The sequence below is a fragment of the Bos indicus x Bos taurus genome, chromosome 9 (assembly GCF_003369695.1).
Source record: "Bos indicus x Bos taurus breed Angus x Brahman F1 hybrid chromosome 9, Bos_hybrid_MaternalHap_v2.0, whole genome shotgun sequence".
In the NCBI taxonomy this organism is placed as follows: Eukaryota; Metazoa; Chordata; class Mammalia; order Artiodactyla; family Bovidae; genus Bos; species Bos indicus x Bos taurus.
The window spans coordinates 7978368-8005068 of NC_040084.1; the positions used below are offsets into that span (position 1 = coordinate 7978368).

At 37.0% G+C, this 26701-nt stretch overlaps 1 protein-coding gene across 3 annotated transcripts in view; it reads left to right on the forward strand.

The window, feature by feature from the left end:
• ADGRB3 (adhesion G protein-coupled receptor B3) overlaps nucleotides 1-26701 on the forward strand; it is a 918859-nt gene that overhangs the window by 529625 nt on the left and 362533 nt on the right. For all 3 annotated transcript variants that reach the window (XM_027550854.1, XM_027550852.1, XM_027550853.1), the window contains 2 exons: nucleotides 8490-8592; nucleotides 21332-21375. In XM_027550854.1, the coding sequence (XP_027406655.1) occupies nucleotides 8490-8592; nucleotides 21332-21375 (147 nt within the window). The remainder of the gene's footprint in view (nucleotides 1-8489; nucleotides 8593-21331; nucleotides 21376-26701) is intronic.

The window sequence follows — 26701 nt, forward strand, 5'->3', positions numbered from 1 at the left end:
CCAGCACCATAGTTGGAAGGCATCAGTTCTTTCCTCAGCCTTTTTTATTGTCCTGCTCTTACATCCATACATGACTACTGGAAAATCATAGCTTTGACTGTATGGACTTTTGTGGGCCAGATAATGTCTCTGCTTTTTAATATGCTGTCTAGGTTTGTCATAACTTTTCTTCCAAGGACCAAGCATCTTTTAATTTCACAGCTGCAGTCACCATCAACTTGATTTTGAAACCAAAGAAAATAAAGTCTGTCATTGTTTCCATTGTTTCCCCATCTATTTTCCATGAAGTGATGGGACCAGATGCCATGATCCTAGTTTTCTGAATGTTGAGTTTTGAGCCAACTTTTTCACCCTCCTCTTTCACTTTCATCAAGAGGCTCATTAATTCCTCTTCACTTTCTGCCTTAAGGGTGGTATCATCTGCATATCTGAGGTTATGATATTTCTCCTGGAAATCTTGATTCTAGCTTGTGATTCATCCAGCCTGACATTGCTCATGATGTACTCTGCATATAAGTTAAATAAGCAGGGTGATAATATACAGACTTGACATACTCCTTTTGCAATTTTGAACCAGTCCATTGTTCCATATCTGGTTCTAACTGTTGCTTCTTGACCTGCATAAAGATTTCTCAGGAGGTGGGTAAGGTGGGCTGGTGTTCGCATCTGTTTAAGAATTTTCCACAGTTTGTTGTGATCCACACAGTCAAAGGCTTTGGCGTAGTCAGTAGAACAGAAGTTGATATTTTTCTGGAATTCTCTTGTTTTTTTTCTTTGATACAATGGATGTTGGCAATTTGATCTCTGGTTCCTCTGCCTTTTGTAAATCTAGCTTGAACATCTGGAAGTTCTTGGTTCACGTACTGTTGAAGCCTGGCTTGGAGAATTTTGAGCATTTCTTTGCTAGCATGTGAGATGAGTGCAATTGTGCAGGAGTTTGAACATTCTTTGGCATTGCCTTTCTTTGGAATTGGAATGAAAACCGCCTTTTTCAAGTTCTGTGGCCACTGCTGAGTTTTCCAGATTTGCTGGCATATTGAGTACAGCACTTTCACAGCATCATCTTTTAGAATTTCAAATAGCTCAGCTGTAATTCTATCACCTCCACTAGCTTTGTTTGTAGTGATGCTTTCTAAGGCCCACTTAATTCACATTCCAGTATGTGTGGCTCTAGGTGTGATTACACCATCATGGAAATCTGGATCATTAAGGTCTCTTTTGTATAGTTCTTCTATGTATTCTTGCTACCTCTTAATATCTTCTGCTTCTGTTAGGTCCATACCATTTCTGTGCTTTATTGTGCCATCTTTGCATGAAATGTTCCCTTGGTATCTCTAATCTCTTTGAAGGGATCTCTAGTCTTTCCCATTCTATTGTTTTTCTCTGTTTCTTTGCATTGATTACGGAGGAAGGCTTTCTTACATCTCCTGCTGTTCTGTGAAACTCTGTATTCAAATGGGTATGTATTTCCTTTTCTCCTTTGCCTTTTGCCCTTCTTCTTTACTCAGCACTTTGTAAGACCTCCTCAAACAACCGTTTTGCCTTTTTTCGTTTCTTTTTCTTGGGAATGGTTTTGATCACAGCCTCTTGTACAGTGTTATGAACATCTGTCCATAGTTCTGTCAGATCTAATCCTTTGAATCTATTTGTCACTTTCACTGTATAATCGAAAGGGATTTGATTTAGGTCATGCCTGAATGGTCTAGTTGTTTTCCCTATTTTCTTCAATTGAAGTCTGAATTTTGTAATAACGAGTTCATGATCTGAGCCACAGTCAGCTCCCAGTCTTATTTTTGCTGACTGTATAGAGCTTCTCCATCCTCAGCTGCAAAGAATATAATCAATCTGATTTCAGTATTGACCATCTGGTGATGTCCATGTGTAGAGTTTTCTCTTGTGTTGTTGGAAGAGGGTGTTTTCTATGACCAGTGCGTTCTCTTGGCAAAACTCTGTTAGCCTTTGGCCTGCTTCGTTTCATACTCCCAACACCAAAGTTACCTGTTACTCCATGTGTCTCTTGACTTTCCTACTTTTGCATTCCAGTCCCCTATGATGAAAAGGACATCTTCTTTTGGTGTTAGTTGTAGAAGGTCTTGTAGGTCTTCATAGAACCATTGAACTTCATCTTCTTTGACTTTATTGGTTTGGGCATAGCCTTGTATCACTGTGATGTTGAATGGTTTGCCTTGGAAACAGAGATTATTCTGTCATTTTTGAGACTGCACCCAAATACTGCATTTCAGACTCTTGTTGACTACAAGGGCCACTCCATTTCTTCTAAGGGCTTCTTGCCCACAGTAGTAGATTTAATTTTCATCTGAATTAAATTCACCCATTCTGGTCCATTTTAGTTCACTGATTCCTAAAATGTCGATGTTCACATTTGTCATCTCCTGTTTGACCACTTCCAATTTACCCTGATTCATGGACCTAACATTCCACGTTCCTATGCAATATTGTTCTTTACAGCATCAGACTTTACTTCCATCACCAGTCACATCCACAACTGGGTGTTGTTTTGCTTTGGCTCTGTTTCTTCATTCTTTCTGGTGTTATTTCTCCACTCTTCTCCAGTAGCATATTAGGCACCTACTGACCTGGGGAGTTCCTCTTTCAGTGTCATATCCTTTTACCTTTTCATATTGTTGGGTGAGTGGTTTAATTTCCTCGATTCTGTTGCACTGCAACAAAGATTTGAAATGGTGGACTACTGTTACAGCTTTTTTATGGCTCAGAGCTTTATTCGGCAAACAAAGGATAGTACGTCTCCAAGGCTTGAGGGCGGGTCAACCCCAAAGGAGAGGCCTCAACCTGACTTGGCTCCCTCTGTTATAAGTTTGTTTTTCCTACCCCTTCTCTTGCTCTATGCAAATTAGGGTTAGCCAGGAAGGGGCTGTGTTTGTTTCATCTGGGTTTTTAATTCCAGTTCATGGATTTTCTTTTGTTCCCTTTTCACATGCTTTTCCCTGTGTCTTTTAGCTACCGCCATTTTGGATTCCTTTTTCCTATTCTAACTACCTACCAATACTGTTCATGGGGTTCTCAAGGGAAGAATACTGAAGTGGTTTGGCATTCCATTCTCTAGTGGACCATGCTTTGTCAGAACTCTCCACCATGACCTGTTCATTTTGGGTGGCCCTACATAGCATGGCTCATAGTTGCTTTGAGTTAGAAATGCCATGATCGATGTGATCAGTTTGGTTACTTTTCTGTGACTGTGGTTTTCATTCTGTCTGCCCTCTGAAGGATAAGGATAAGAGGCTTGTGGAAACTTCCTGATGGGAGGGACTGGCTATTGGGTAATCTGGGTCTTGCTGTGATCTGTGAGGGGGCGGGGGAGTCATGCTCAGTAAATTTTTAGTCCAATTTTCTGTTGATGGGCAGGGCTGTGTTCCCTCCCGGGAGTTAGGCCTGAGACCAAACTATGATAGGTGACCTCCTTCAAAAGGATTTATGCCAGCACTCCCCACAACCCCCAGGACTGTTGTATTCAGGGCCCCTGACCCTATGGCAGGCCACTGTCAGCCCACGCCTCCACCAGAGACTCCTGGATGCTCACAGGCAAGTCTGGCTCAGTCTCTTGTGGGGTCACTGCTCCTTTCTCCTTGGTCCTGGTGCACAGGTTTTATTTGTGCTCTCCAAGAGTCTGTTTCCCCAGTCCTGTGGGAGTTCTATAATCAAATTCCACTGGCCTCCAAAGTCAAATTCCCTGGGGGTTCTCAGTCCCTTTGCCAGATCCCCAGGTTGGGGAATCTGTTGTGGGCCCTAGAACTTTTACAATAGTGTGAGAACTTCTTTTTAGGTACATACATTATAATTGTTATATATCCTCCTGGTGAATTGACCCTTTTATCATTAACTAATGTTCTTCTTTGTCTCTTATTATAGTTTTTGCTTAAAGTCTGTTTTGTCTCTTATAGTTTTTGCTTAAAGTCTGTTTTGTGAATAGAAATATATCCATTCTTGCTCTCTGTTGGTTACCATCTCTAAGGAGTATCATTTTGCATCTTTAACTTCAGCCTGTCTATGACCTTATACCTAAAGTGAGTCTCTTGTAAAGAGCTGCACTGCATTTTGTTCTCACTTTTTACTCTCTTTAAGATATGTTTCATGTACCATCTGCACTTTAAGCCTTTTTAATAATGTGAAGAATAACTTGAGCCTTCTTTGAATAAAGAACTGTACACATTTTAAAATGTTTCAGGTTCTGACTAGCACAAATCTCAAGGACAAGAAAGAACTTTATTACTTTAGTCATGAAATCCATTTAGCGGTAAGATCTGCTTTTCCAGCAGTGAATACAAATGTGAACCCAGCCAGGAGGCATTAGTAGATCACAAAGTCTGACATGACACACGAGGAGCCAGCTATTCACTTATGCAAACTAGAATAAGTTGATGGAATAAATTAATTTTGTACACTGCATATTTTTTAAAAGCAACTATTGAATAATGTGTATTTGCTTGCTTTTCCTTCACTAAATATTTGGATACTGTGATACTGACATTATTTTTTAAAACTTGGTCAAAAGTTTAATATTTTTTTGGTATATTATCAGTGTCATTCAAATATGTGTTATCACTAAAATGTGCCAAACGTAATGTACTCAGGATACATAAATGCTGGATACTAATATTGTCCTCCTTGAACTAAAATCTTATGGGAGGAGACATGCATAGTATCAGTGGATGCTGTGATAGAGCTAGTACATATTAATGACGCAAAGTGAAGGGGGTGCTCACATAAGTGTGATGAGACCATCCAACTGCATAAATACATTAATGCATATCCCTTCCCAAATGTATTCTAAATAAAGTTATTATACATATGAACACATAGTTTCTCTCCCTGCTACACATACACAGTTTAGTTCAGTCGCTCAGTTCTGTCCGACTCTTTGTGACCCCATGAACCGCAGCACGCCAGGCCTCCCTGTCCATCACTAACTCCCAGAGTTTACTCAAACTCATGTCCATTGAGTTGGTGATGTCATCCAATGATCTCAGCCCCTGTTGTCCCCTTCTCCTCCTGCCCTCAATCTTTCCCAGCATCAGAGTCTTTTCAAATGAGTCAGCTCTTCACATCAGGTGGCCAAAGTATTGGAGTTTCAGCTTCAGCATCAGTCCTTCCAATGAACACCCAGGACTGATCTCCTTTAGGATGGACTGGTTGGATCTCCTTGCAGTCCAAGGGACTCACAAGAGTCTTCTTCAACACCACAGTTCAAAAGCATCAATTCTTCGGTGCTCAGCTTTCTTTATAGTCCAACTCTCACATCCATACATGACCACTGGAAAAATCATAGCCTTGACTAGACAGACCTTTGTTGGCAAAGTAATGTCTCTGCTTTTTAATATGCTGTCTAGGTTGGTCATAACTTCCCTTCCAAGGAGCAAGCGGTTTTTAATTTCATGACTGCAGTCAGCATCTGCAGTGATTTTGGAGCCCAAGAAAGTCAAGTCAGCCACTGTTTCTACTGTTTCCCCATCTGTTTGCTATGAAGTGATGGGGCCAGATGCCACGATCTTAGTTTTCTGAATGTTGAGGTCTAATCCAACTTTTCACTCTCTTCTTTCACTTTCATCAAGAGGCTTTTTAGTTCTTCTTCACTTTCTGACATAAGGGTAGTGTCATCTGCATATCTGAGATTATTGATATTTCTCCTGGCAATCTTGAGTCCAGCTTGTGCTTCATCCAGCCCAGCGTTTCTCATGATGTACTCTGCATATAAGTTAACCCTAACACATACACACATACTTACCAAAAACCATAGGTGGAATTAATCTTCTAGGAACCTTCTCCACCAGGCTGATTGAGCAACAGACTAAATACCCTACAGAAGTTAGCTTCTCTAAGCCACTTGGTTCTCTACAGCTCAGTTTCCTGAGGCTAAAATCTCCACAAGCCGAAAGACAAAGAGAACTTCATAAATATCTTGACATTATTTGGAATCCTCACATCTGTATATTCCAATAAATTATTCACTTATACATGTTCTAAAATAATACAGTTTCTGTATAATATCATTTTAACAGTTGTTAAAATTAACATTTTATAATCTTTTGGTTTTATTTATAGCAGGAATACAGGATTATAAACAAGACCAGAATAAAGCAGTAGACTGAATTTGAGTAATGTGTAAATATTTTTGTTTCAGGTAAACTCCCTGAACTGAAATATATTCATTCCTGAGAAGGAAACTTGTGTCTGTGTCCTAGGACTGTCCTGTGGGAGAAATCTCCATATTTTATTTTATTTTTGTTCTTATTGGTGGTGATACCCGAGTATTTTCCCCAACTCCAAGTGTTTTATACACACACACACATGCACACACAGACACACACACAAATATGTATGATGAGATATATATGTATATATTGTTTCTGGGAATCCTGTCAGATCTTCTAATATAATTAATCACCTAGCATCAACTCACAATTAATTCCATCTACTCTCATTTGGTCCCCTGATCACTTCTGCTCATGAAAAAACAGGAAAAAGTCAGTTTGCAAAGGAAGTTTGGCGTTTAGAGCTTGCTTTTATATCCTTCTCAATATATCTTATCTTCAGTTGGCTCATTAATATTAAATGAAATAAATAACAGTGAACCAGCCTTCTTTGTTTGCAAACACACTCCTCTAAAGAATATTAAAAACAATTTTTTTTTTTTTTTTTTTACTATTTGTTGTTAGACTGGATACAATGAAACTTCCTGAGTGTTTAAGAATTTTCTTATTTGACATTGCTAAATACATGAGAGATGGGTTAAAATGTTATCCCACTCAGAATTTGTTTATAGTCTCTCTGCTACTAAATATTCTACTAAATATTCCTCCAAGTGTAGTATACTTGGGTTTTTTTTTCTGGTGAAATCTTGTGGCAAAGATTATCTCATTAGAGAAATGATTTTCACAAAGAATGTGAGGTTCAACATGATTCTACAATATTGGAATTATATGACTTTGATGATACAGACATTTTAGAAAACCATATGGCAGTAACTTAAAAAATTAAACATGCTTTTACCACATGAGCAAGCAATTCTAATCATACTCAAGAATGTGAAAATATGTGTCATCCAGAATGTATGCATACCAGTTATTCATAATAGGCAAATATGGAATAGCTACTCAAAATCATAAAAGCTAAAAATCAGAAGCATCCTAAATGTTGCTCATTGAAATGATGAGTAGATCAGAAATTGCATGTCATGAAATGCTACTTAGCTATAAAGAGAAACAGGATGGATGCATCTCAGAATCATTATGGTATGTGAATTAAATCAAACACACATGTGTATGTACTGTATGATTTTATTTAAATGAAATTCTCAAAAGGCATAATTATAATGACAACCTGTCTGTGGTTTCCTGGAACCATGGAGATGGGAAAGGATCAAGTATAAAGAGTCTTAAGGAAACTGGAGGGTTGTCTGGATTTGCTGGTACAGTTACTGAAAGCTTTTGACTACTGACTTAAAACTGATGAATTTTATTAACTATAAATATTGCCTTAAACAACAAAAAAAGATGGAAAAATTAAGTGAGTTTGTCTTGATACCTGTTATGAGTTCCCCAGAATAGTAAATGATCTATGGAAGAGCAGGTGCTTTATTTCAAATCAAGAAGGAAGGAATATATACATCTTCAAATAGCTCAAATATAATAAAATCTTTAAATTTCTATATAATAGAAGGTGTAAAACACTTTATACCTGTTGGATAAAAACATGTGCAAGAAACATCTGGTTTGGTTTTATAGGTTTATACTTATAGGTATTTTTTTGTAGCTTATAAATATAATTGTTTTGAAAACTTCTTTGTGAGTGAACTATATTGGTGAGATATTTCAAAATGCAAATGTGTTCCTTATATCTAGCATATTGAGATAAAGAAGTGGCCTGAAAATATCTTTTATTGAAATAAATGATGGTCAGTAATTAACAACATTTATTGATATTTAAATTCTACTTGTTTTCATTCTACACTACTTACCAGTCATTCATCTTAATGAATTTTGAAAAAGTTTAAAAAAATGCAAAGACAGCACTTTGCAAGAAAAGTATCTGGTCTCCTGGATAGCAAAACTGTTAAGTCCACCTTGAGATAAATGGATTATATTCATTTAAAGATCGCCTGAAGGTTTGAATTCACAATGCATCTATCTCACAGGTGAATCAGATTTAAGTAATCGAAAGCTTGTCGGTACTATTGCTTTTCTATCTTTCCTGCATTTAAAATGATAACAGTCAGCAATAGCTTTTTCCCTCTAAAGCTTTCTAGTTCCAGGTAGGGTATATTTATAACAAGAAATCAACTATATCTTTCCATGAATACTGCTTCAAGGATCATGTTTTAAATCTGTTCGTGTAGTTTCTATGTCTTTGCCTAGATACATTTATTAAAAGTGTCATCACAACATGTACTGAGCATATGAATTAATATTCCTTTTCAATCCTTTCTCCTTTTAATCATAATTATTCTGTTTCAGAAATTATACTGTCGTCAATTCCAAAATCATCGTGGTCACCATAAGGCCTGAACCCAAAACAACGGATTCATTCCTGGAGATAGAGCTAGCTCATTTGGCTAATGTAAGTATCATTCATTTAGCTTTGAGTTTCTTATAGAATTGACCTTTTAAAGAGGTTAATAGTCATTCTGTGGACTAATAAGACCAGAACACATTTTCTAAACTCTTCAGAGTTGCAAATGAATTTCTCTCTTATGAAGATATGTGTTATATAGAAACAACATGACATATTATCCTATGTTTTTGTTCATAATAGAACTCTCAGTTTCTCCAATATAGTACTTAATAGTTTGTCAGTGCCTACATCTTTATTGGGCTCTAAGCTAGGCAATGGGGGATGTCAAGATGAGAACCAGTCTCGCCACCTGGTGAGAAAGACTACGATGTAAGATGCATGCAGCAGCAGAAGCTACAGACATAATACAAAGGGGAGTGCTGTCCTGCAGGGTACCCCAGGGTTGGAGAGTGGGTGGAGTGGCTTTTTAATGTTCTACACTCAGGATCAGAGGAGGCTCCTTGTAACAAGAATTCATCCAAATGCAAATGAAATTCTTCAGACCTTGTTTAGGCCATAGACGGAAATTTAAACCATATACTTATCCTTTATACATTCACCTCAGATACCTAACTCATTGATTTAAGGGGCAAAGAAGGTGATTCCTATTAAGGCTTTCTTAATTATGCTTTTACAATACTTGTGTTCAAGTAAGACAATCTCCTATGTTGCACATACATAGTTCTTTTTTTTTTATTACTCCTTGCAAATTTTCTATGAACTTGGCTTTTAAGTACGGTTAATGAAAGCACAGAGTGATTGTCATTTTCCCAAAGTGAATGACATAATGGAATTTATTCCCACATCCTTTAGTTATAAAACCTGTACTTTTCCTAGTATTTTATAATTTCTGATATTAAAGAACTCAGATACATTTTATTAAAAAATGACAATCATCTTTCCTATAAACCAGTTTTTAAAAAGCTGTTCTGGCTTCTTAGATTGTTTAATGTAAACCTCACATCTCTCAGCACTGATTTTTAAACATTATGATTAATATTTTAACTATCAGGTCTTTTCGCACTTTTGCCAAAATGTGTCCATACTGGTTCTAACTTTGACAATGTGTCTTATTTCTATTATATGTACTTCTTCATAACTTATAATGGCTCTAATACCACTACTGAACTGAAAACTAAGAGATACTTTCAACATTACTTTTGAATAAGGAAATTGTTCCTTTGCTTGTTCCACATGTATTATAAAATATTTGTTTACATATTTGTTTGTGTATATATTTTTATCATGGTAATGTCTATTGAGTTATAAGCATCGGTGAAGAATATTAAGAGATATTAATTGCCTACATTGCTCCCTTTTTCTTAGGGAGAAAACACTTCTCTAAATGAGCATTCACAAAACTTTCCAAAATAAAGGTTAAATCACTATTGAGAATTCAAAGAACATGTTAATTAAATGGTATTTTTCTCATAAATTGAAGAAAGATTAACTGTAAAATAGTGTTGATAAAACAGTCTCATTATTTCAATTGAATAGAACTGTTTGAAATGAACATATGTAAACTTTTTTCAGTCACACTTTTCTGGCAGCATATTTTGTCAATTCAATTTCAAAGAGATACAGCACATCTAAAAAGTTATTTTCTATGTATGGAAACTAGAGTATATGGTCAATACGTTTTATGAAGCCCTAGCTAGATTCTGGAGTGGCACTGAGTCAGAGTATAAGCAGGATGAGCTGATTACCAAGTGACTGCAAATTGGTTCTTTCAGTGTTTTGACTGAGTTGACCAGATTCCCAAAACAATACTATCCCACCGCCAAAGGCCTGGATCTGAGATAATATAGACAAATCTGTTACACAGAAGGGCTGAGGGAGAAGAGAAGTTTACTCTGGAGAAGAAATGCCTCGGGGCATTCCTGGGTCAGAGCAGCACCCACCTATGTGTGTCCTTGAAGGCCACCTGACTCCAGGCCACACAGTGGAGGTGCTCTTGCTGCTTCATCGCTTGTCTTTCCTTCACTTTATAAATCCCTCCCTCACACACCTCTTCACGCTCTGCTGCTTGAAGTCTCCGTGCCTGTTGTATTTATACTCACCGTGCAGATGAGACTGTCTCAAAGACTTTATTGTTCCCTGAGGGAAGGAATATATGACTGGTTTATTGAATGTCTTATAAAGTATCTTCTGACTTTGTTATATTTTCATTGAAGAGGTAGTCAGAAGAGCCTACGCTAGCATAAAGTATTCTTCACTAAAATGTGAAGAAAAGATGTATCTCAAACATGAAGTTAAAGTGGATTACAGCAAACACAAATTTCATTATAACTATATTGACACAGATACATTATCACTGGTGTTGCCTTCAAAGTTGACCTGTTTCAAATATGACATCTTGCTAATATCAACACTGTCTACTTTCACCTGTTTTCTTATAGCAAATGTATCTGCTGCACTTTACTAAGCTCAGAAGAGAATAATGACTAACAAATTGTATCTGTTCCATATACCATGTGCAGAAAAAGGAAGAATGAAAATTAATAGTTCTAATGAGTCTAGGGAAAAGCCTGTTAGTGTTTGTTTAAAAAAAAAAAAATGTTTTTTTTTTTTTGTTGTTGTTTTTTTTAAAAACAGGCTTTTTAACAAATAGCATTTAAAGCATGTTGTGTATAATGAGACCCTTGGGAACTGGTAGGACTAGGTAAAAGAACATAGAATCTTGAAATTGCATACTGTATTCAGCAAAGCCATTTGCAGTTTTAACCAGCTCATAAGTCATTAAAGAGTAAGATACTATTTTTAGTTCAGTTTTCTAGGCTCATGACTTTATTATTATAATTTGCAGAGTCCAGTTTTGTGGTCTTTAGTGCTTGAACGCAGAAATTGCTTCATTATTAGAAATACCAAATTTGCTTTTCTGAGAAAAGTAATTTTGTTTTCCATGTTATATTACTTAAGTATTATTAGACTCCATAATGTGCAAGGAAAGTTAATACATTTATTGAAAGTAATTATTGGGACCTAAATAAGGGGAGTTGAGCGGGTCTGTAAGTACACACATAAGGAAACACACACACACACACACATACACCCACCAATAGGATTCCTTGGTCCTGACTGATCTGGGCCTGCTGACTGTCCAAGATATATAACATCCTTATCTTTAAAGATGAGTTTGAAGAACTTTAGTTATCTTGTGCTCTATCAGCTTTGCGAGCCTGTAGTCCCCTTTTTCCAAACAAAATGTCTTAATAGAGTTCCATTTCTGTAGATGGGTAGATTGGCCCACACTAGCCTGCAGTCTCTGCAGTCAGTTTTTCTCTTTCCTTTTCTTTCTTTCCCTGAGTAACAGCTTTCATAGTCTAGGTAGGGTGAACCTGCTATCTTTCAGTATTAAGAAAAATCTACTGGGTTTATTTGTAGTTCTCAAATTGATCATATTTACAAATGATCTCATGGGAATCAGGCTTGTAGGTTTTATTCTCTTTGCCATATTGCTTGAATACTAATAGGATCTACCTAACAAATTAAGGAGTTTGTTTTATGTTTATAAACTAAAATTAGTCATGAGTCATGGCTTTGTAAATCATAGTGGAAAACACAATGGAAAACTAATGAATATGCTTTTTCTATTAAGAAGCATGAGAAACAATAAAGAGAAATCCCCACGTTCGTTAGTGGATATTTTCATGAATAGCACAGGCCAATAACAATCCAAGGAATTAAAAATCACTTGGCAAAGCTTAAAGAATAAGTTCAGTCTATGCGATTGTAATTTCCACAGAAGGATATTTGTATCCCTTTACTTTTTAAGTTACTTTCTACCCTAGCTTGTGTCCAGTTGGAAGAGATTTCTGATGTTTTGCCTGCTCAAAACTCTTGGTAGTTTTAATGGGAGAGTCTTGAAATGCTAACTAGACAAGCAGATTGATGGTTCTGCCAGCGGCTAAAATTGAGATAGAAATTATTCTCTAGCTACAGTTTTTTTGGTTATATCCTAAATTCCTAAACTTGAGTAAGCATGCTTCCCACTTACATCTCAAATTCAGTTTATTTTTATTCATAATACAACATTGTTATTCTTCAAAAAGTTTTAGACTAATTATGCTATTGTTGGAGCAGTTTCAGTTGAGTCAGGCATTTGGGGCGTATGAGTTATAATGGTCCTTGTCGTATCTACTCAGTTATGCTGTTGTAGTGTGACAGCAATCGTAGACAGTATGTAAAAATGGATGTGGTTCTGTTACAACAATATATGATTTACCAAAGTAGGTAGCAAGCCAGATTCAGTCCCTGGACTGCATATATTATCACCCCCTGTATGGTAAAGAGAGTGTGCCCCCACCAGGATGCCCACATCCTAGCCCTCATAAGTTGAATATATTATAGGTCAGAAGGGAATTTGCAGATGTGATTAAGGGTAAGAACACTGAGATGGGGCAAATATCCCAAATTATGTGAGTCGGTCTAATTCACATTAACCATTAAAACTGGAAAGCCTTTCCCAGCTATGGTCAGAGAGATGCAAGGTAATAAGGACTCAACCTGCCATCGCTGACTTTGAAGATGAAGGAGTAGGACCGAAAGCCAAGGAATATGGGCAGACTCTAAAAGCTAAAAACAACCCCTGGTTGTCAACAAAGAAGAAAGCACGGACCTCAGTCCTACAACTACAGGAGCTCAATTATGCTGAGACTTGGATGAACCTAGATGCAGATTCATCCTCATATCCAGAAAGGACTCCAATCCTGTTAGCATTCCAGCCTTGTGAATCTCTTGAGCAGAAATCCAGCTAAGTTCACAAAGACTCCTGACACAGAAAAACTGTGAGATAATAAATTTGTGTTGTTCTATGCTGCTAAGAGTGTTAATTTGTAGTAGCAGCAGTAGAAAACTAATAACCTGTATTTGCATTGGAACATTGCAAAATCAAGTTTTTATTATGAAAATAATATATGTGTGTACCTTAACAGATAAACTACAATAATAATCATATATTTCTCAGTGAAAGTCAGTCAGCAACTACAGATTACATTTCGGCTTGCTGATTATCATGCCAGACAATGAGAATGGCCACTGTAAGCTGGTAGTGGGATGTTAGGGAAAATTGGAGGATGTCAGGAGCAACTCTGACATTTGTAGATGTATTGTGCTCTTAAAGCAGCTGAAGAAATTTCTCTGCTGGCAGCTGATACACTGAAACTGTCCAAAACAGTCCATCCAGCTCTTGTCTCTGCCAGGACCCCATGAAAATATTACTGGGACACATTGTTACATCGTTTTGGATTTAAAGGAAGAAGGAAAAGCTGTATACTATATCTATACGGAATCTAGTTCGCAGTCACATATGAAGAAGACTAACACATAGATGTGGAGACAGTGGTTTTCTTTGAAAGATATACATGTAAATAATTTCTGATACTGGTTCTACTTTTACTACTTCCTCTATTTCAATAAAAAAAATGTGTCAGGAAATAATGTACATTCTGTGATTGGTGATATAGCTAAGGAATCAGAGAAGCAAGCTGTTATCACATCCACAAAATCAGTGTCATCTGGGTAGTGTGGATTCCTGAGTACCTAGATAGCAGAAGCATGCCCTCCCCATGTACTAACTGAACAGCTGCCAGCTTCTGGAGGACATGACTTGTCCTGATAGAACCATATTCTGCATTTCTCACTTCACTGCCCTATATACCATTCTGCTTTACCTAAAGACAGCTCTTTTCCTTCTTCTTGATTTAGCTAATATTCTCAATGCTTTGCTTTCTATAAAACTCATGCAAATAAATGGAAAAATTCTATGTCTCCATGTCCTTTTAAGCAATAACACAGTGCTGCATTCTCAGTGAAGTTCTTTGGGCTCCAGGTGTATCTCAGCCACCCTATCAAAAAAGGAGAGTTAGACCCAGATATAGATGTTTTTAAGTATCATTTAAAAATACTAAAATATTCTTGAAAACCTTAAGAAGTGTGGAGAACATGCAACAAACGATTTCCTGTTATTAAGCTGCATATTATTTTCAATGGCATCATCCCCTTAGGTGGTGTATTATACTTTCAGGGATTATAAAGATGTTTACTTGTTAAAAGATATACAGAAAGGGCTCCAGAAAGGGCTTCCGCTCACTGATCCGTTTTAGTGACCTGTCAGAGATATGAGTGTGGAAAGATTTACCTCTACTAGAATTCTGCTTCCCTTAGAACGCATTCCTGAGCATTTTAAGATGTCGCTCTTCTCAAGAAGTATTTGAATTATAGGCAAGATATAAACTAGTCTTTGGTGGGTCAGATCAGGTGTTTTGGGAATGTTCTTAGGAATTCCCAAACTTTGTTTGTGCAGTTATTTAACAATTACAATTAAAAGTGGGATGGAAGTGCAGGATAAGCTTAGCAAAATCCAGGTCTTTTTAATGTAATGCCTTTACATATAAAATTTCAGAAATAGAGGCTTTGTAATGTCAGTTGAACAGTCTATCTCCTCTCCATATATACAAGAACTCAACGCGCTCAATCATGGGAAGATGCGACAGAAGAACTTGCCCTGGAACATATGACCCAGGGCCCTGGAAATGTTGGAACAGTGACAAGAAGGTCACTGCCCTTCTCCACGTCCTTAGAAGCGTTGTCTACAAGCTTGCTTTTCCTCTACAGATGAGAGGACATTTTTGTTTCAAGAGGGCTATGAAAGGTACAGGAAAGTTAAAAGGTTTCCAGATTAGGAATTTACTGTGAAATATGAGATCTAAACATTTCAACACTTCAAAGAAAAGCAGAGTGAAGTAGCCATGTTATTTCTGGTGTGTGTGTGTGCGTGCATGCATGCATGCTCAGTCGTCACTTCAGTCATGTCCGGCTCTTTTGCAGCCCCCAGTGGACTGTAGCCCATCAGGCTGCTCTGTCCATGAGATTATCCCAGCAAGGATACTGGAGTGGGTTGCTTTTTCCTTTCCAGGGGCTCTTCCTGACCCAGGAATCGAACTGAACCTGTATCTCCTGTGGCTACTGCATTGGCAGGCAGATTCTTTACCACTTGAGCCAGCTGGGAAGCCCCTCTTTTGTGTCCATGATTCTACAAATGTAATGTGGATTAAAAATTATGAGGAGTGGAAGAAGTAGTTGTAAGAATGCCTCCTCCTAGGTTAAGCCCCAATCTCAAAGTTCCTGAAGCCAAAGAACCTACCATTTTAATCAGCATCCCAGGTGATTCTAGAGTAAGTCCAGAGAAAACACCTTGAAAACATTAAGGTAACAAGAACATAATTAAGATTTCATGTGAATTGAATTTATTCAGAACTTAAAAACTCCAAGGAAAACTTGAAGTAACTTGGTCAAAATTCATGTTTATTATGACTATTATCTTTTCTGTAAACAAGCTCCTTCAGGTATTTATTCAAATATCATCTTATTGGTTCAGTTCAGTTCAGTTCAGTCGCTCAGTCATGTCTGACTCTTTGGAACCCCATGGACTGCAGCACGCCAGGCCTCCCTGTCCATCACCAACTCCCCGAGCTTACTCAAAACTCGTCCATTGAGTCAGTGATGCCATCCAACCATCTCATCCTCTGTTGTCCCCTTCTCCTCCTGCCTTCATTCTTTCCCAGCATCAGGGTCTTTTCAAATGAGTCAACTCTTCGCATCAGGTGGCCAAAGTATTGGAGTTTCAGCTTCAACATTAGTCCTTCCAATGAATATTCAGGACTGATTTCCTTTAGGATGGACTGGTTGGGTCTCCTTGCAGTTCAAGGGACTCCCAAGAGTCTTCTCCAACACCACAGTTCAAAAGCATCAATTCTTTGGCTCTCAGCTTTCTTTATAGTCCAATTCTCACATCCATACATGACTACTGGAAAAACCATAGCCTTGACTAGATGGACCTTTGTTGGCAAGCCTTATTGGTTAAGCCTTCTCAATATACAAAATTGCAATCCATTCACTTCCCAGTCTTTCCTACTCAGTGTAATCTACTTTTCAACACAGCACGTATTGCCCCCTAGCATATTATGTATTTCCTTGGGTTTTTCTTTGTCTCTCTCCCTGCCCCCTTCATTATAGCTAAGTCTGTGAGGCAAAGGCTTTGTTTTGTTCAATGCTGTGTCCCCAGTGCCTCCAAGTTATCTGGAATGTAACAGATATTTGCTAAGCGTTTTTTGCATGAGTCGATGAACTTGTTCATCATCTTAGCTCTCTCCTGACTTATTTTTGTGAGAGTGATTTACCATTGTGAGATGTACTGAAAATATTACGTAGGTGAAAAAAAACGACTTGGATGAGAGTTTTCAAAAAGAAAAGGAAGTCATTAATAAATGTCATTCTAGGGTAATTCTACGGGGTAGTGCTAGAAAAGATGTCTAAATTCCCCTTTTTACAAACAAGAAACTAGGGAAGTTATGTAAGACCAAAGGAAAAGAGGACCATGTATGGAAACACATAGACAAAGCCAGTGATGTATTATACTGTTAAATAGATATACAGATAGCCCCTCATTCATGATTTTTCACCTTTTGATGGTGGGATGTGATACACATTCAGTAGGAACCACACTTAGGATTTTGAATTTCAATCTTTTTCTGGGCTAGAGAAATGCAGTTACTCCCTTGTGATGCTGGGCAGTGGTCCACAGCTCCCAACCAGCCACACAATCGTGAGGGTGGGCAATTGTGATACAGCCATTCTGTACCCATAAAACCATCTTGATTTTACTTTCAGTACAGCAGGCTTTGCATGAGATGATTTTGCCCAAATTTTGGCTAATGTGTTGTGAGCACATTTAAGGTAGACCAGGTTAAGCAATGATGTTCGACAGGTTAGGTGTATGAAATACGTTGTCAATTTAACAGTATTTTCAACTTGCAATGGGTTTATCAGAATGTAACCTGCTCATCATCAGTCAAGGATGCTCTGTATTGATTTGCTTGATGTTGAGACAGAGGAAAGAAGTAAAATAAAATATCAAAGACTATTAAAGATAGTACAAATGATATGTTTAGAACATCTATGGTAACTAGAAAATGTGACCCTTGGTACACTTTTCAAATGCTTGAAACTGGGTGAGTGGTAATGTTTAACTCAACTGTACTGTTCAACTTTACAGTTTTGAATGGAGTCAGGAGACACTTTTTTGGCCAAAAACTTATTTTTAAAGAACAGCATATTCTTTCTAAAAAGTTTTCAAACATATTCAGTCTTAATATTTTAAGTATCAATTATATTGACTGCTCTATAGATTAATTTCTAGTCCATTTAGCTCATTTACCAGACAATCTTTGTTTTTTTAGTTTCATGAATTTCTTAAATCCCCTTCTGTGAGTTAGTTCACAGCCTGTTTTCCCCTTGCTTCTGCCATTATATTATGTTCCTCCGTTCTGTCAAGCTCACCATTTCCTGTTATTGATTTTCCATAAATTCCTCATAACAGATCTTACAGCAGAGTGCCTTTGAGAAAAGTATCTTAAAATTATAACAAATATTCTACAAGTGGTTTCTTGTAGCCAGTTTTTTTTTTCCATGTATAGAATTCATTCATCATTGATTTTGCTTTGTTTACCATCTCACATTCTTTTTTTTTTTTTTTTTGGTCTTCATGTTCATAACTTTAATAACCAAATATGCATTCCAATATTTATTCTCTTTTTCTTCCATAGTAATAGCCTCCAATTAAAATAAATAAATTTAAATTTAAAAAAAATTGGGGTGCTATAACCATCTCACATTCTTATTCCTTAAGTTACTGGTCTGTCGAGGTACTAAGATCCTCTAATCTGCTTGTTCTGCATATTTCTGTAAACTTCAGATGTTTATGTAATTGACCTCAGCCCACGGCCCCACAGGGTGACTGTTCTGGAATGAACATTCACAGAGGTGTATCTGTCTTTTGTGTAGGTCCCAGAATGTACAGTAAAAAGCAAGACGGAGCGGTGCATATCAGAACCTATAATATTTCTCATGTGGATTGTTTCTAAATTTTCGAAAGGACAGAGAGAGAGAAAAGCATGAGCTCTAAGCAGTTAGAGTGAGGAAGGTAGGGATGAAACTAAGATTTGACAGAGGTATGGGTAAGAGTAGAAAAGGCATTTCTCACCTTCATACTTTCATCCTAAGTGAAAATTAGTTTTCTTAGAGGGGTAAAACAGAAAGAAATATCTAAACAATTAAGCTTATATTCTATTTCTTTTCTAACTTTCTTGTAACCTGTTATGAATTATAATTATGAAATATTAATCCTATCATCAGTATCCTGTGCTGTTTTATATAGAGATTGACCTTAATCTCACTTGTCCATTCCTAAAGAAACAAGCTCAATACAGAGGACCTGTAATTTCAAGGTTTTATGCTTATTGCCTATATCCAGTGTACACACGCCCATGCCCTTCATTGTCATATTCCAAGGATAATTTTTCTATAAATTGCCTTGAGTTCTTTTGAATAGAACTCTAGATATATATAAAATAACTTTATGATACAATATTGTATTTCTGCTGAGGACTTGTTAGGAAGTCAGAAGCTGTGTCAGAATTTCAGGTAAAACTAGAAAGGGTCTCATAGGACAGAGAAAGAAACAAATTTGAGATGCCATCACCTCTTCATTTCATGAACATCTACATATCTCTGCCTCACGTAGTGACTAGATAAGGACCCACTTCTTCCATGGAACTTGCTGTAACACAGGCCATGATGCTCTGTCCATCATTTGTCCCCTAAAAAATAAATTATGACTAGCTATATTTCTTTTGAGCATGTCTCTATTGTTATATGAACATTCCACATGTTCCTCATCAATCTCTATAAGACTATACCCCATTTCAAGGAAGGGAATGTTTTTATGCTCTGAGAGCATGGTTTATAGGTATGAGTGTCTTATTAGAAGAAAGATATCTTAGAGATCTGGTCTATGAGGGATTCTGAAGAATGGTAACAGTGCTAACATATGGGAGTTAGTCAAATCCCAATTAAAATGCTAATAAAATTGGGATCAGTTCAGTTTGGTCACTCAGTCATGTCCGACTCTTTGCGACCCCATGGACTGCAGCACGCCAGGCTTCCCTGTCCATCACCAACTCCTAGAGGTTACTCAAACTCATGTCCATTGAGTTGGTGATGCCATCCAACCAGCTCATCCTCTGTCATCCCCTTCTCCTCCCACCTTCAGTCTTTCACAGCATCAGGGTCTTTTCCATTGAGTCAGTTCTTCACATCAGGAGGCCAAAGTATTGGAGTTTCAGCTTCAGCATCAGTCCTCTCAAGGAATATTCAGGACTGATTTCCTTTAGGATGGACTGGTTGGATTCCTTGCAGTCCAAGGGATAGATTTCACCAACTTTAGAATAATGAGCCAAAGTTTGTTTTTTTTTTTTCTTTTTCTAATATAATTCTAGAATGAACATAGTGAATAGTACTTAGAGAGGCAATGTTTCCCAAAGAACTTGCCTAGATTTTGAAGATATTGCTTTGCCAGATCTACCCCAGTAATTATCTATTTGAAAACAAGACTGAGGGCAAGTTCATAGCTGGCAATCACTGAAGGAGCTTGTCCACCTGCAGGAAGGTGCCTGTAGTCTGTTTCAGGACTGGAACTTTCACCTGTCTTGGCTTATTCATCATTTTGATATCAGTGACTTGTTGGATGAGCCCATAGATGTGATGCGTCTTCATCCTGCAGTGACCCAAAGTTTAGAAGAAGTAGTGAGTGTGTGGGATGTCAATATCAGGATTTAGAAATCTTTCCTGAGAGAATACAATGTGTCAAGCTCAGGAGAAAACTACCAAAATATCCCATACACTGTTGGTGTGGGTTATTAGGATTAGGCCACCTATACTGGAGAGGCAAAGTTCCGCTTTGTTCTGTGCATGCCGCTCAGGTGGATGTTTTCCTAGGCACACCGTAAAGTAAGCACTCCAGAAGATGAGTGTCATGGAGAATGAGAGAACTTGAAAGCAGCAGAGTATGTTTAATAGAAAAGACAAGAGGATCTGTGGATAGCTAAAGATATCACAGAGAAGAATTACTAGGCTAGTTTCAAAGGGAACGATAAGGCCCCATGAATGTGACAGAAAAACCAAAAGTAAAACATTCCATCAATCAGAGCTCTTCAAAACTGTGTGCCCGGTGGATTATCCAATGTGGAAAACTCATTGTGTCATCCTGAAGGTCATCATGGCTACTCAGTACATAATTATTAAACTAAATAAAAATTTAGCATGTTTCCCCCATAGCTTTATTAGATGTGGTTCTATAGAACTATGCTCTGTTGGTTAAGAAAATATTGCAAGTCCACAGACTCTCTGGAAATGCTCTTGTCTTTTAGAAGCTACACCCCTGGAAACGGAATAGGACATGGCAAGGAGGGTGCCTAATACAGAATGTTTTACTGTGATTTAACTACTACAAGTATTTCTTAAAGGAAATAATCCAGAAGTTAGTATTTTAGAGAAAAAAATCAAATAGAAATCATAAAAGTATAAACCATGTTGTATATGAAAATAAAGTATAAATATAAAAGTATAGACTGTGTTGTAAATTAAACTTTCATTTATAATTTTAAAAAATGAAATATGGGTTATGATATTTGGAATAGATGTAAGTTTTCTTGAGTAGAATTTCATTAAATGAGCCATTAAAACTATGAGGAAGGACATGCAAATTTTTATGCAAAACAGAGGTGGAATCTTTAAAGTATCTTACTGCGAGACAAGAAATGTGCCATTCCGTTTGCATTTCACGGAATACTTCAGTTTTTTAATACACCTACTCAAGATAATTTATTCTTTTTCTTCTTACTTTTAGGGTACTTTGAATCCCTATTGTGTGTTATGGGATGACTCAAAAACGTAAGTGACAGATGTTTCCTTACATTACTTTGGACTAAATATTCAAAGCACGTTAAGTTATTTCAGCTGCCTTCTAGTCCACAGGAATATGATAAGTTAGTGGGATAGAGTTACACTCATTGAGAAGAGTCTCCTTTTTGAAGGTGCAAGACAGCATGATGAATGTGTTTGTGTGTGTGATGATGCCATCAGGTTATATCCCAAGATAGGACTGCATTACCTCATGTGTAAGGCACATTGCAATGTGAATTCCATGAGGTTTTGAAAAAAGCTCTACTGTTTTAAAATTATAGTAGCTCAAATGCTATTTCAACATTTTGCCCTAGTGATTCTGCTTAGCATTGCAGAATAAAATAGCAATCTCTATGGTCATTTAGCCAATACATTACTTGCATAACCTTGAATCTATTATCAGAGTAATGCAATATTTATATGGCCCTTCAAAGTGTTTTCTTATGAAAATGTTGAGTGACATTTAATTTTCTTTTTCTATATTTTATGAATTCAGGAAGACAAAAGAAAATAATTTCAATAAATAAGGATGAATCATTCTTTCATGTATTGCTTTGTTTGTACAAGTACTTGCAATATATCTGGTCAAAATCATCTTAATCTCATTGGTAATGCTATGAGATTTTAAGGTCTCAAAGAGCAGAAAAATCCATGATTAAGGCTTAATTAGACTCCCATACTTTAAGTACTTGTGTGCATTTTTTTCAGTGTAGTAGCCAGATTATACAATCTTCTTTTTCTTTGTTTTGCATGGAGGAGAAATTAATGTCAATCAATCTCAAAAAGTAGTACCACGTGTATGCTGTCAGTTAACACACCACATTCTATGTATTCTAAGAATTTTCCCAGTGTTCTCCCCGCTTAATTGGATGTGTATTCAGGGTTTTATGATGTTGCTTGTCTCCTATTTGTAGTTATTGGAGAGTTTAGAAGAGGGATGTTCTTAGATTTCTAGGTAAAAAACAAACCTATTGGAAATGTGCTAATTCTTAGGAGAGTGATGCAGGTTAAAATAGTGGGTGAAAAATCAATGATATGAATCATGTTTTTTCTTTCCTTTTTTCTTTTCAGTGGTATGAATCATGTTTGTTTGTTTTTTTTCTTTAGAGTCAGATATTCTAGGATCCTCTTTTCCTAGGAACCTTAGTACATAAAGAGAGTCTCAACTTGTCCTGGTAATAACATGAGTTGGATGCTCTCATTGATGTGATTTTTTTTTTTTTTTTTTTTTTTGCTTTTTAAAACCACATGAAGAAATCCACTGTAGTAAAATTTCTGCAAGATTTCCTCTTTACCAGTAGCCAGAGAAGATGTTCATAGTATATTCTAAGTCACTGTTTAGTATGTTGTATAGCCAAGGGGAATATAAAAGTCTACCAAAAAAAAACTAATTGTTTTCTACTCAAGAAAAGCATGCCATCTTACACACATGATTATAGGCATTTGCATATCTCCATGAATAATAACCAACTTTTGTTTAGTTTCATTATCTTTTTAGTGGATAGAATATGTTTCTATATTGATCCAAGTAGGAGAATGCATTGGTTATTCCAAAAGATCTTTGGGACTTACAGGAATATTATAGAAAACATGGCATTCCCTTATTTTTTGTTTCTCTTGGTTTGTTTTCTCAGTTTTTCTAAGGTGTTAAGTTTAATTTATGGAACTATTGGTGCTTGAGGTCAGCACTGAGTTTACAAATCAATCACATTTTACTTTCTCTAACATCTGCTGACTCTTATCCATCACAAAGAACATGTCTTGGTTTTACAAACCTCAACTTTGTAGTTGTCCTTGAAGAAAACTATTCAGTGAGAGGTGTGTTTAGCTGCCTTTCAAATCATCTTATCTCCAGAGATCAGTGCAGTTCATATTTCCTTGATGTATCTGAAGAATGATCAAAAATCTTTCCTCTGTGACAGAAATTCCATCCTGTCATACTTTTTAACAGACTGCTTCATCATTAAATTGTTTTTCTGGGTGAATTTGAAACAATGAAGGTTAAGACAAATTTTTGTTTGTTTTTTCACATCTGTTCTTCTATTTTGATAATGTTCACATACACAATAGTTTTATCGATGCAGTTATGTTAATTTTGAGTATAAGACACCAAGCATAGTTAATAATGAAGAGATATGGCTCATTTTTTTAATCAGAAAAGCATTGATCTAAATGATGCTTTCAAGACTGCAGTAGCACAGTTGAAATTAGAATTCATTTTTTAAATTTTGGTGTAGTAATCAGATTACCTTAAATTTTTATTAAGAAGTATTTGACGTTATGGTAGTATCAGGTATGAAACGTAATGATACCATATTTGTTTACACTGCTAAGTGACCATCATCAAAACTCTAGTTACTATCTGTCAGCAATGTTGTTTTGTTTTTTAGTCACTAAGTAATGTGTGACTCTTTTGTGACCCCATAGAAGGTAGCCCACCAGGCTCCTCTGTCCATGGAATTTCCCAAGCAAGAATACTGGAGTGGGTTGCAATTTCTTTCTCCAGGGGATCTTCCATGCCCAGGAATCGAACCCATGTCTCCTGCTTAGAAATATATTCTTTATCTCCAAGCCATCTGGGAAGCCATCTGTCACCATTATATAGTTGCAAACTTTTTTTTCTTATGATGAGAAAGTGGGATGAAGAAAATAGGGAAAACCACTAGACCACTCAGGTATGACCTAAATCAAAATCCTTATGATTATACAATGGAAGTGAGAAATAGATTCAAGGGATTAGATCTGATAGACAGAGTGCCTGAAGAACTATGGATGGAGGTTTGTGACATTGTATAGGAGGCAGTTATCAACAACATCCCTAAGAAAAAGAAATGCGAAAAGGCAAAGTGGTTGTCTGAGGAGGCCTTACAAATAGCTGAGAAAAGGAGAAGCTAAAGGCAAAGGAGAAAAGGAAAGATATACCCATTTGAATGCAGAGTTCCAAGGAATAGCAAGGAGAGATAAGAAAGCCTTCCTCAGTGATCAATGCAAAGAAATACAGGAAAACAATAGAATGGGAAAGACCAGAGATCTCCTCAAGAAAATTAGAGACACCAAGGGAACATTTTATGCAAAGATGAGCACAATAAAGGATAGAAATGGTATGGACCTAACAGAAGCAGAAGATATTAAGAAGAGATGGCAAGACTACACAGAAGAACTATACAAAAAATATCTTTATGACCCAGATAACCATGATGCTGTGATCATTCACCTAGATAGAGGCAGACATCCTGGAATGGAAGTCAAGTGGGCCTTAGGAAGCATCACTATGAACAAAGCTAGTGGAGGTGATGGAATTCCATTGAGCTCTTTCAAATTCTAAAAGATGATGCTGTGAAAGTGCTGCACTCAATATGCCAGCAAATTTGGAAAACTCAGCAGTGGCCACAGGACTGGAAAAGGTCAGTTTTCATTCAAATCCCTAAGAAAGGCAATGCCAAAGAATGTTGAAACTACCACTCAATTGCACTCATCCCACACACTAGCAAAGTAATTCTCAAAATCCTCCAAGCCAGGCTTCAACAGTACATGAACCATGAACTTCCAGATGTTCGAGCTGGATTTAGAAAAGGCAGAGGAACCAGAGATCAAATTGCCAACATCTGCTGAATCATCGAAAAAGCAAGAGAGTTCCAAAAAGCATTTACTTTTGCCTTATTGGCTATGCTAAAGCCTTTGACTGTGTGGATCACAACAGACTGGAAAATTCTTAAAGAGATGGGAATACCAGTCCACCTTACCTGCCTCCTGAGAAATCTGTTTTCAGGTCAAGATGCCACAGTTAGAACAGGACGTGAAAAAACAGACTGGTTCCAAATAGGAAAATGAATACGTCAGTGCTGTATAACTCTGCTTATCTAACTTATATGCAGAGTACATCATGCAAAATGCCAGGCTGGATGAAGCACAAGCTGGAATCAAGATTGCTTGGAGAAATATCAATAACCTCAGTTAGGCAGATGACAACCCCCTTATGGCAGAAAGTAAAGAAGAACTAAAGAGCCTCTTGATGAAAGTGAAAGAGGAGAGTGAAAAAGTTGGCTTAAAACTCATCATTCAGAAAACTAAGATCACAGCATCCGGTCGCATCACTTCATGGCAAATAGATGGGGAAACAATGTAAACAGTGACAGACTGTTTTCTGGGGCTGCAAAATCACTGAAGATGGTGACTACAGCCATGAAATTAAAAGGCACTTGCTTCTTTGTGGCTGACCCAAGGAATAACTTGAAAATACTTTGCTCACATCACAAAAAGGCTTATTTTAGTTACAAAAACGTTTGTTTTTACACTTGTGTGATTAATAATTTGCACATTTTTGGTACTACTCCAAATTTGGATTTTGGGGTATTGAATCTTGTGTTGATGACATTCCCTAGAAAATCCATAAGTCTTCCTTTCATCTGAAGCTATAATATTTATCCTGTTCTCAGCAACACCATTTGTTGCTAACAGGTCTGTGAAATATTATGTTTGTTCTCAGAAAATGTTTTAGAGATTCGTTTTTTTCTTTATTTTATTTCAGTTGATTTATAGTATATTAGTTTCAGTAGTACAGCATAGTGATACAACATTTTGTGACTGTACTCAATTAAAATTGATTCCCTGGTGGCTCAGAGGTTAAAGTGTCTGCCTGGAATGTAGGAGACCCGGGTTCAATCCCTGGGTTGGGAAGATCCCCTAGAGAAGGAAATGGCAACCCACTCCAGTACTATTGCTTGGAGAATCCCATGGAGGGAGGAGCCTGGTCAGCTACAGTCCATGGGGTCAGGAACAGTCGGACACAACTGAACGACTTCACTTTCACTTTCAATTAAAATTTATTATAAAATAATGGCAGTATTTCCCTGTACTGTACAAAATGTTCTTGTTACTTATTATTTTGTACACAATAGTTTGTGTCTCTTAATCTTGTACCCCAATTTTGTAGTCCTCTCATCCCTCTTCTCACTGGTAACTACTAGTTCTCTGTATCTGTGAGTCTCAGTCATATGCATATAATTGGATTTTTTTTTATATTTCATATATAAATGAAAACAGAGTTGTTTGACTAATTTCACTAAGCATAATGCCTTCTAAGTTCCACTCACATTGTTGCAAATGGCAAATGTCCTTTTTCATGGCTGAGTAATATTTCAGTATTTCATTGTTCACATCTTTATCCATTCATCTGTCAATGAACTTGTTGCAGTTGTTTAGTTGCTAAGTCATGTCCAATTCTTTGCAACCCAAAGGACTGTATCCCACCAGGATCCTCTGTCCATGCAATTTCCCAGGCAAGAATACTGGGGTGGGTTTCCATTTTCTTCTC